Source organism: Bos indicus x Bos taurus, chromosome 9 (assembly GCF_003369695.1).
Source record: "Bos indicus x Bos taurus breed Angus x Brahman F1 hybrid chromosome 9, Bos_hybrid_MaternalHap_v2.0, whole genome shotgun sequence".
Taxonomy (NCBI): Eukaryota; Metazoa; Chordata; class Mammalia; order Artiodactyla; family Bovidae; genus Bos; species Bos indicus x Bos taurus.
Window position 1 is genome coordinate 92,253,186 of NC_040084.1, and position 12,298 is coordinate 92,265,483.

The 12,298-nt window shown below is 42.3% G+C and overlaps 1 protein-coding gene across 1 annotated transcript in view; it reads right to left on the reverse strand.

Annotated features, from left to right (window-relative positions):
* TFB1M (transcription factor B1, mitochondrial) overlaps positions 1 to 11,981 on the reverse strand; it is a 67,118-nt gene extending 55,137 nt beyond the window's left edge. The window contains exons 1-2 of the mRNA XM_027551913.1: positions 11,765 to 11,981; positions 8,355 to 8,506 (exon numbers count right to left, since the gene is read on the reverse strand). Of these exons, the coding sequence (XP_027407714.1) occupies positions 8,355 to 8,506; positions 11,765 to 11,897 (285 nt within the window). The 5' untranslated portion in view covers positions 11,898 to 11,981. The remainder of the gene's footprint in view (positions 1 to 8,354; positions 8,507 to 11,764) is intronic.
* Positions 11,982 to 12,298: the final 317 nt, after the last annotated feature.

Sequence of the window (12,298 nt, forward strand, 5' to 3'; positions counted from 1 at the left end):
ATGTTCAAGCTGGTTTTAGAAAAGGCAGAGGAACCAGAGATCCAATTGCCAACATCCGCTGGATCATGGATAAAGCAAGAGAGTTCCAGAAAAACATCTATTTCTGCTTTACTGACTATGCCAAGGCCTTTGACTGTGTGGATCACAATAAACTGGAAAATTCTGAAAGAGATGGGAATACCAGACCACCTGATCTGCCTCTTGAGAAATCTGTATGCAGGTCAGGAAGCAACAGTTAGAACTGGGCATGGAACAACAGACTGGTTCCAAATAGGAAAAGGAGTTCGTCAAGGCTGTATATTGTCACCCTGCTTATTTAACTTCTATGCAGAATACATCATGAGAAACGTTGGACTGGAAGAAACACAAGCTGGAATCAAGATTGCCAGGAGAAATATCAATCACCTCAGATATGCAGATGACACCACCCTTATGGCAGAAAGTGAAGAGGAACTCAAAAGCCTCTTGATGAAAGTGAAAGTGGAAAGTGAAAAAGTTGGCTTAAAGCTCAACATTCAGAAGACGAAGATCATGGCATCTGGTCCCATCACTTCATGGCAAATAGATGGGGAAACAGTGGAAACAGTGTCAGACTTTAGTTTCCTGGGCTCCAAAATCACTACAGATGGTGACTGCAGCCATGAAATTAAAAGACGCTTACTCCTTGGAAGGAAAGTTATGACCAACCTAGACAGCATATTCAAAAGCAGAGACATTACTTTGCTAACAAAGGTTCGTCTAGTCAAGGCTATGGATTTTCCAGTGGTCATGTATGGATGTGAGAGTTAGACTGTGACGAAGGCTGAGCACCGAAGAATTGAAGCTTTTGAACTGTGGTGTTGGAGAAGACTCTTGAGAGTCCCTTGGACTGCAAGGAGATCCAACCAGTCCATTCTGAAGGAGATCAGCCCTGGGACTTCTTTGGAAGGAATGATATTAAAGCTGAAACTCCAGTACTTTGGCCACCTCATGCGAAGAGTTGACTCATTGGAGAAGACTGATGCTGGGAGGGATTGGGGGCAAGAAGAGAAGGGGACGACAGAGGATGAGATGGCTGGATGGCATCACTGACTCGATGGATATGAGTCTGAGTGAACTCCGGTTGGTGATGGACAGGGAGGCCTGGCGTGCTGCGATTCATGGGGTAGTGAAGAGTCGGACACGACTGAGCAACTGATCTGATCTTACAAATAGCTGAGAAGAGAAAGGCAAAGGAGAAAGGGAAAGACATATTCAAATGAATGCAGAGTTCCAGAGAATAACAAGGAGAGATAAGAAAGCCTTCCTCAGTGATCAATGCAAAGAAATAGAGGAAAACAACAGAATGGGAAAGACTAGAGACCTCAAGAGAATTGGAGATACCAAGGAACGTTTCACGAAAAGATGGGCACAATGAAGGACAGAAACAGCATGGATCTTATAGAAGCAGGAGATATTAAAGACAAGGTGGCAAGAATACACAGAAGAACTATACAATAAAGGTCTTAATGACCCAGATAACCATAATGATGTGATCACTTACCTAGAGTCAGATATCCTGGAATGTGAAGTCAAGAAGCCCTTAGGAAACATTACTACAAACAAGTTAGTGGAAGTGACAGAATTCCAATTGAGCTATGTCAAATCCTAAAAGATGATGCTGTTTAAGTGCTGCACTCAATATGCCAGCAAATTTGGAAAACTCAGAGGTGGCCCTGGACAAGGAAATGGCAGCCCACTCCAGTCTTCCTGCCTGGAAAATCCCATGGAGAGACGAGCCTGGTGGGCTACAGTCCACCATGGGGATGCAAAGAGTTGCACATGACTGCGAGACTGAGCACTGCCGTGGCCACAGGACTGAAAAAGGCCAGCTTTCATTCCAGTCCCAAAAAGGCAATGCTGAAGATGTTCAAACTACCACACAATTGCACTCATTTCACATGGCAGCAAGGTCATCCTCAAAATCCTTCAAGCTAGACTTCAACAGTACATGAACCGAGACCTTCCAGATGTACAAGCTTGATTTAGAAAAGGCAGAGGTGCCAGAGATCAAATTGCCAACATCCACTGGATCACAGAGAAAGCAAGGGAATTCCAGAAAAACATCTACTTCTGCTTCACTGACTACACTAAAGCCTTTGATGTGTGGATCACAAACTGTGGAAAATTCTTAAAGAGATGGGAATACCAGACCACTTTACCTGCCTCCTAAGAAATCTGTATGCAGGTCAAGAAGCAACAGTTAGAATCGGACAGGGATGTTTATTTACCTTTTATGCAGAGTATATCATGTGAAATGTCAGGTGGATGAATCACAAGCTGGAATTAAGACTGCCTGGAAAGGTATCAATAACCTCAGATATGCAAAACCACCCTTACGGCAGAAAGCAAAGAGAAACTAAAGAGCCTCTTGATGAAAGTGTAAGAGAAGAATGAAAAAGCTGGCTTAAAACTCAACATTCAAAAAACAAAGATCATGGCATCCAGTCCCATCATTTCATGGTGAATCAGATCAGTTCTTGGGGGAAAAAGAGGAAATGGGCAGATTTTATTTTCTTAGGCTTCAACATGACTGCAGCTGTGAAATTAAAAGATGCTTATTCCTTGGAAGAAAAGCTATGACAAACCTAGAGAGCATATTAAAAAGCAGAGACAACATTTTGCTGAGAAAGGTCCATACAGTCAAAGCTATGTTATCTTCCAGTCATCATGTACATATGAGAGAGTTGGACCATAAAGACGACTGAGCACAGAAGAACTGAATTTTTTTCAAACTATGGTGCTGGAGAAGACTCTTTGAGAGTCCCTGGACAGCAAGGATATCAAACCAGTCAATCCTAAAGGAAACCAAGCCTGAATATTCACTGAAAGACTGATACTGAAGCTCCAATACTTGTGGTCATCTGATGCGAAGAGGTGACTCATCAGGAAAAAGACCCTGATGCTAGGAAAGATTGGGGACAGGAAGAGAAGGGGATGACAGAGGATGAGACGGTTGGATGCCATCACTGAGTCAATAGACATGAGCCTGGGCAAACTCTGGGAGATAGTGAAGGACAAGGAAGCCTGGCGTGCTGCAGTTCATGGGGTCGCAAAGAGTTAGACACAACTGAGCGACTAAACAACAAACAATAAGAACAAGTACAGTAGAAACCCACTCAGACTCACCAAGTGATTAGATATTTGATTTAGTAAATTTTCTACTCAATCCGGGGTTTTCCTTGGTGGTTCACATGTAAAGAATCTGCCTGCAGTGCAGGAGACCCAGGTTCGATCCCTGTGGGAAGATCCCCTGGAGTACGTAATGGCAACCCACTCCAGAATTCCTAACTGGAGAACTCCATGAACAGAGGAGCCTGGTGAGCTGCAGTCCACTGGTCACTTAAGAGTCAGACACCACTGAGCAACTAAGACTTTTTCTATTCAACCAATGTAACTCCTTTAATTGTCAACATTTCTTAAAAATAAACTTATAGAATTCTTGATGACCTGGATCACTGTTGACTATAGAGTAACGGCCTCAATAGCTATGGACCCCTCCCTATTGTGCTTTCGCTTCTTGTAGCTCTTCTGCCACAGTAATAACTGTTACTTCTTGCTGTAGTCAGTGGGTCTGCTTCCAGCATTCTCTGTACTTACTTGTAGTGGACTAGGAGATCACTTTGGCTGTGAATCAGCTTTTGCTAACTGACTGAGTGTTGTCCATGTTATGATTAACTGTGGTCATAGCTGTATCAAGTAAGTTACATGTATACGTATGTAGTCATCACAACAGGAAGTCCTATTTAAAATTTGCTATAAAGAATTTCAAACATTTACTACCTCTGATTAAAAACAAGTCCTGTTGTTAGGATGACCAGATTACTTTATATCTCCCTTTGCAAGAAGATGGGGAAGGGGAAGAATTGTAAGAGCAGCCATTTACTGACTATGGGCAACAGACCAATCTCTTTACATAAATTTCTATCCTTATAATAACCACAAAAGAAAACTAACATTCCCATGCTGCAGATGAGAAAGCTGAAGCTAAAAAAGGTTCAAAGGCAAGCCCAGGGTCACAAAGCTAGTAAGTGCCATATATGATATCTGAAAACCAATCTATTTGATTCTCAATCCCATGAAGTCTACATTGCCTATCAAGTAGAAATACTGTTTTCAGTTCAGTTGCTCAGTCATGTCCGACTCTTTGCGACCCCATGAATTGCAGCACACCAGGCCTCCCTGTCCATCACCAACTCCCGGAGTTCACTCAGACTCACGTCCATCGAGTCAGTGATGCCATCCAGCCATCTCATCCTCTGTCGTCCCCTTCTCCTCCTGCCCCCAATCCCTCCCAGCATCAGTCTTCTCCAATGAGTCAACTCTTCGCATGAGGTGGCCAAAGTACTGGAATTTCAGCTTTAGCATCAATCCTTCCAAAGAAATCCCAGGGCTGATCCAGGAAGCTCTCACTGGGCCATGGGCAAGAAACATGAAGAAAAGGACACCAAGGCACATCATGATGAAAAGACTCAAAGCCAATGATATAGAAAAAATCATCAGCTATAAAAAGGGACACATTCCAGTCAGTTCTAATGAGGTGGATGAACCTGGAGCCTATTATACAGAGTGAAGTAAGTCAAGTATCATATACTAAAGCATATATATGGAATCTAAAAAGACAGTACTGATGAACCCGTTTGCAGGGCAGCAAAGGAGACACAGACACTGAGAACACACTCACACAGACGTGGGAAGGAAGCAGAGGGTGAGCTGTACGGACAGTACCCTGGAAACACACATCACTGTATGTGACACGCACAGCCATTTTGCTGTATGACTCAGGGAACTCAACCTGGGGTTCTATAACCACCTAGGGAGGTAGGATGGGGAGGGAGGTGCAAGAGGGAGGGGACATACGTATACCTATGGCTGATTCGTGCTGATGTTTGGCCAAAACCAACATAATACTGTAAAGCAATTATCCTTAAATTACAAATAAAATTATAAAAAAAAGAAAAAATCATAAAAACAGCCCAAGAAAAAAGACAGAAGCAAAGAACAGATTTGTCAGAAACAACATAAGTAATAAGATAGCAGAGCAACATCTGAAGAGTACTGGAGAAAAACTCCAAAACCTGACAGCATGTTTTTAAACACATTTAAACCATAACAATCCTATGAGCAAACTGAGGCACAGTGAGAGTTTCCTGCCCAGTCATATGAATAGTAAACGGTAGAGCCAGACATCAAACACAGGTCATCTGACGCTAAGAGTCTGTTCTTTACTACAAAAATCACACTACAATGCTTTCACGTATTAAACACGTTTTCTTACATTACAACATGCTAACAGTGAAAAACCTGTATGTTATCACTATGTTCTTTTCCCTAGGCTGCCTCGTGATAATATTTTAAGAACTTGAATTAAGCTACAAATGACATACTTCCAGCTAGCAGACATTTTATAAATTATTACAATTTCTTTAAAAAGTAATTCTATTAGCTTAGATATCACTAAAATGGAATCCTTAAAATAGACCACTCTTTCTGCTTTTACTCAGTTTTATGATTAATTTAGCACCTCTAAAAGAACGTGGTTTTACATATTGAAACATTCTTTACAAGAAAAAGAAGTCTATTTGATATTTTAGTACCCAACATTTCTTTTTAAGGCAAATTCCTTTCCTGCATATGCGACACTAAAAATTAATTTTACTTCTTCTACAGAAACAGAAGTCAAATATATACTTCCTGCACAGCAATTTACCTTGAAATCAACCTTCATATTTAGGGAAAAAGCACATAACTTTGATAATTAATGATACCCAATTATTCGGTTTCACCATTAAATAACACATTTATTTAATCAGCTAATTAGATATCTACAGAGTCAACCTTTCTATCTCCATGTGAAACGTTACCAAACATCTGGTATGCACCAGGCACTCTTAGATGCTGTGGAGATACAGCAGGGAACAAAACAGACAAAAACATCTACCCTCATGGCACTTAACATTCCAGAGGGGTGAAGAAGTGTTAAGTTGCTCAGCTGTGTCTGACTCTTTGCAACTCTGTGGACTGTAGCCAAACCAGGCTTCTCTGTCTATGGGGTTTTCCAGGCAAGACTTCTGGAGAGGGGAGCCATTCCCTTCTCCAGAGGATCTTTCCTACCCAGGGATCGAACCCCGGTCTCCTGCATCGTCAGGAGGATTCTTTACTTTCTGAGCCACGAGGGAAGACCTCAAAGATGTGAGACTGACAACAAATAAGAACATGCAGTGGGTCAGATAATAATAAATCTCATGAGACAAATAAAACAAGGCAGAAGTTAGGAGTGCAGGGATATGGGAGGGGCAGTGAAAAGAGTGTGGCTGTCTATTGGTCTGTCTTCAAAACATCTTTCGTTGAGATCAGAGAGGAGGATATGTAAATTAGGCTGGTGATGCGAAATGTGATTCACCTGCCTGCCTAATAAGAAAAAATTACACATAATAGAGGGTGAGATTTAGGGTTAAGACATCCCTTTAAGATGAAAAGAAGTCACAAGTGTCTTCTCTATGCCTGCAGAAAGGCCAGATGAATAAACCTGCAGGGAACTGTGTAATGTTATTCAGTTTCTTTTTATCATCTTATGCTCCCACCAAAAATAACACTGTTTCCACCTCCAACTGATACACCATTCTGGAAAGAAACTGGTTCAGAGCAAAAATCACTATTAAATTCCATATTTAATCAAGGAATATTGCACTATGTGCTGCTGCTAAGTCACTTCAGTCGTGTCCGACTCTGTGCGACCCCATGGATGGCAGCCCACCAGGCTCCCCCGTCCCTGGGATTCTCCAGGCAAGAACAGTGGAGTGGGTTGCCATTTCCTTCTCCACTGCATGAAAGTGCATTGCACCACGTAATAATCCCCAAATAAAGTTATAAATCTGAAACCAATTCTATCAAGGCTGGCAAAATTAGGTGGAACTAAATATATAATTTTTTTAAAGCATAAAGGCTGGATATAGCAAAATAATGAGAAGAAAACTCACTGGGTTCTAAAAATATCCAGAGGCATAAACACAAGCTCTAGATTTTCTCAAATTTTCTCAAACTGTTCTGGCAGAAATTAAACATTTATCCATTAATATACGTAAAAGTTTTAGAATGCACTAATTTTAAACTGATTTGTCCTCCTATATGAAAATAACAATGTAGCTAATTTTATTATTCTATTGGACTCACTAAATAAATTGCTACTCTTATGAACCAAAGGCTAAGGACTCTCTTAAAGTTTCAGAATTACAGAGGAGTCAAACAAAGGCCCTTAAGCCATTAGGTATAAGTGCCCCGATGAAGAATCCCTTTATAAGATCCCTTATATAATCTGTTCCACTGTATTATACTGTTTTAAAAATTTAACTTTCTCCTCATTTTTAAATCCACCTGCCTCCCTCAATTCTTATCTGTTTTAGTTCTCTTCTAGAGAAGATCAAAACAAACTGATCCTCCCCACCACAGCTTTGGAGAGGCAGCTATGAATCCCCTCACTCAAGGCTTCTCTCCCACTGAAATACAACCAGTTTCTTCAAACACTTCTCATAGGACATCACCTACTGTTCTAAAGATACATTTATCATTTCATTCCGGCTTCCCAGGTGGCTCAGTGGGAATCTGCCTGTAGGCGGATTTAGGAAATGTAGGCGACTCAGGTTTGATCCCTGGGTCAGGAAGATTTCCTGGAGAAGGAAATGGCAACTCACTCCAGTATTCTTGCCTGGGAAATCCCATGGACAGAGCAGCCTGGTGGGCTATAGTCCATGGGATTGCACAAAAGTTGGACATGACTTAGTGACTAAAGAAAAACAACGATCATTTTATTCAAACCTCATTTTAAACCTATGGCACAACTTAATTTTTTCACTTAAAAAATCCTTACACAAATGCCTAAGCTTAACAATTACTTTCTCTCAATGAGGCGTGTATCTTCTCTACCTTGTGCTTGTGGAAATGATTTTCTGAACTTAAAGGAGGTTCTCAGAAGCCATGCCAGTAACTGAGACATCGTTAGCATTTCTTAGTTTTACTTATTTTTGAAGGAATGGGGTACTATGGCATGCACAGCTATTAGTAGCCAAAAAGTCACACAATTAGCTTGCTTAGCATCAATGCATAAAGCTGGTTCATTCAAGCTTTGGCCAACAATTCATGTGAGAATGGTGATTAGAAATGCAGATTCCTAGACCACTCCTAGACCACTGTAATCAGAATCTCTGGAATGAGGCCTGGAGAACTGCAGTTTGAGGAGCAAACTGTAGAAGTCTTATATACCCTGAGGTTTAAGAATCGTGACCTGAAGATTTAAACTGGGTTTTTACCTCCTAAGTAAGGTACTTTCAGCAACTCACCTGTAATCCAGGAATAAATCGACTATCCTTTTCAACCACCAGAAGTTCAGCAACACCGGCATTGAGAATGGATCTTGTGATTCCCCCAGGCCCAGGGCCCACTTCATATACATAAGCATTTGTCAGATTGCCAGCTTTCCTTACAATTTTATCTAGAGAAAAGAAAGTTTGAATCAATTACCTTGGCAAATGTCAACATATGGAATTCAAAATGAAAAATAATCTACACAAATTCTTATCAGCATTACTTAACCAACTAATCTTTTATACATAGTATTTATCAGATTATTTAACTCAGCCTAAACCAATGTATAGTAGCCATTCAATAGTCTACCATATAACTGTTGAATTCTACCGGACCCTTAATAAAAATAGGATTACCATGACAAATTTCCTTAACTTAAATAAACATGGTATTTTCTGAGAGCTTCCTTGGTGGTGCAGTGGTAAAGAATCTGCCTGCCAATGCAGGAGATGCAAGAGACAAGGGTTCAATCTCTGGGTTGGGAAGATCCCCTGGAGAAGGAAATGGCAACCCATGCCAGTATTCTTGCCTGGAAAATCCCATGGACAGTGGAGCCTTGTAGACTACAGTCCACCAGAGATTCGGACACGACTAAGTGCACGTGCACGAAAGCATACGCACACACGGTATTTTTCACCTGTTTCTCTGCCAAACCAATCAATATAAGAAGTGATGGAAAAACACAAACCACTTCTCTACAGTTGTTGAATATCAATTATGTGAATAAGCAAGGCGAGCTTCCCATTCAGAATTTCCAACGTAGGAAGTTAGAAATTCAGAAGCAGAAAGTGCTGGCAGTATTCACTTTTATCTACAGACATCTAACTGGTGGTCAACGTGGCAATGGTACCAAGTTCCTAGCTAACAGGATTTGCAGAAATTGAGATTCTTGATTATTTTTAGGAAAAAGTTAAATTTAGGAGTGAAGGTTTTTTGAGCTTTGCAAACATGCAAGTTGATACAAGAAAATTAATTTTTTAATCAATCTAAGTTAGCAGACCTTAAGAAAGCACGGAAAAGCACATTACTGAGGATTCATTGCAACCAACCTTCTGGAAAAACAATGGACTAATCATATTGACTGAGATGTTAAAATCCAAGCAACTGGGCCTCTTGGGATGGTAGAAATTTAGCCACTGAAAACGTACTAAGCACTTTACACTGTTCACTGACAGTGTACAGTCTCATTTTTGCTTGTTATTGATAACCTACCTTTGTAAGCTTAGAGGCAAAAACAATCTCTCAATTATCCAAGAATAGTTTTCTCTTCAATGGGTGCCAGGAGAAAATGAGCATACACTGACCATGTTACAGGTGTTTAACATGCTTTCTCACAGCAAATCTTTACAACATATTAAGGAAGAACTGTGCTGTATGTGCTGTGCTAAGTCACTTCAGTAGCACCTGATTCTGCGATCCCATGGATTGCAGCCCACCAGGCTCCTCTGACCATGGACTTTTCCAGGCAAGAATACTGGAGTGCATTGCCATTCCCTTCTCCAGGGAATCTTCCCGACCCAGGGATTGAACCCATGTCTCTTATAAAGTCTCCTGATTTGGCAGGCAGGTGCTTTACGAGTAACGCCACCTGTGAAGCCCTAACTTAAGAATTACTACCCCATTTTGACTTCTCTGAACTTTTTTCTTCATCTATTATTTGAGTGAGGTTACCTGGAAAACAAATGGACGACACCAGCTCAGGTTTAAGTCCTAAAAGCCAACCCTTTCTCCACTAAAGAGCACTGTCTCTCAGAGGGAACAGAGAGGCTGCCTTAAGTGCAGATATTACAGAGTGATTTTAACAGTCTCTCTCTTTTTTTAAAATGGAAAGCTACGACAGTAGATAGGACAGTCTTTTCACCTTAAACTTTTCAGAAACATTCAAACACAAATGGATATCAAAGAGCACAGTCAATTCACTATGCCTGGGGTTCCATCTTGCTCTGTTCACACCTGAGCTTCTCACCTCACACAAGTACCTTATTTGTCTTCATTTTGGTTCCTGTAGAAGAGGGGACAATAGTATCTAGATTCTGGAATTGATTCCTGAAGGTGAATAAAGGCTCACATGAGAAAGGACATATGAAGGATTTTTTTTTCAATATAAAGACCTCTATTTTCAGTCCCCGGAACGGTGCCTTGTATCTAGAATGCAGCTAATGACTACCCGAAAAGGCTGGCTCTAGTTACTATTCAGTCACGGCGGACTCTTTGCGACCCGTGGACTGCAGCAGGCCAGGCTTCCCTGTCCATCACCAACTCCCGGAGCCCATTCAAACTCCATTGAGTCGGTGATGCCATCCAACCATCTCAGGACCAAAGAATTTTCGAGGTGGATGACCTTTTAATGCTCTTGTGGTAGAGCTCTCGTCCAATTAAATAAAAAAACTGAAAACAGGTTAAGTTTTTTTACCCCGTTACATCGCTACTGGCTTGCCCACGCTGCTACTCTAAGTTCAAGAAATAAAACCACCCATCCCTGCTGTTGGACTGTACTTCACAACTTTCGAAATATGTGATTTACTGACTCAGTTTCTTAAGAGGGGCCAAATAGAATGAAATATCAAAACCCCAGAAATGTTACGTACTCCAACTGTGAACTGCCATATTTCTAATAATCTTTTTCTTGCAGTATCATCTTTCAGAAAGACCAGCACGAAAAAACGCTGGTAGAGGTTAAACGACTATATATATATATTTGCAAAATTTATCCAACTCTGCGCTTCAAACAGGTGAATTTTTTTGTGTCTAAATTTTACTTCATAAAACGTGACTTAGGGAGTGGGAAAGCAAACTGACTAAAATGTAAGCTCCTTGGGGACAGACTTGGCCTTGTTCATTCACTCTCATATCCCACTTCAGCTCTAGTACAAAGGGGCTGGTTTCATGAGTGTTTACAGAATGAATATCTGCACCCTCGAGGGTGAGACTCAACAAGTAAACTTTTAAATATCGAACGCCATGAAATGGATACTCTTCCAACCTGTTTACCAATAAAGTCCCTGCAAGTTTAACTGCATAAAAAGCCAAATCAGTCAGCACGTGCATGTATTCCTTATTGGTAACACACCAAGATTTGGAATTCCACAAGCGCCTTTCAGGAGACGCGAAGCCTTCCAAAGCCAGTGTTTGCTCGGCGTCCGCACAGCCTGCCTTCCAAAGCCCACGGCAAACACCCCTCAGCAAACGACACACTCTACACACCCCCTGGGCGGTGGGGCTCCGGAGTTCTCTCAGAGCAAAGCGGCAGAAGGGTCTGACCTACGGCCACCGCACACCTTTGTGCCTGAACCCCGTCGCCCGCCCGCAGGGTCCGCGCGAAACCCCCTCGACCCCACTCCCCCAGGGACGCGAGGGAGACGCCGGGGAAACACTGATAAGCCACCTGTCAGCCTTAAGTCCAGAAGAAAATTCTGGGATAGCTGCTTCACGGCTTGCAGTCTAAACAACTTAATGATTTCTCGAATCGTGGGTAACGGGGGGAGACGGAAAGTGCCGAGCGTCCTGGAGGAAGCCATGAACCCTGAACTGGCTGTACAGATCCCACGCCGGACGTTCCTCCAAGGCTCCTCAAGTGAGGGCAGGGGGAGGAGCCTGGGAGAACTCTGGCCCACCTCCGAGCCTACGTGATTGGTTAGACGTACCCCGTCGGAAGCGAAGGACGCGAACAGGAAATCCAGGCGCACAGAAAGCGCATGCTCCCCGTCCTGCTAAGTGCAGGGCAGGCTGGGTAACCGCGCCGTGTTTGCACGTGAGGTGGGCGGAGGCCGGAGCGATGGCGGGGCGGGGAGAGGCGGGGCCTGGGCCTGAACGAGGAGGGGCGGACCCAAGGATTGATGAATGAAGTTCACCTGGTGGAGGATTTGTTTTGAGTTTGACTCCAAAGTGAAAGTCGCTTAGTCGTATCCGACTCTTTGCG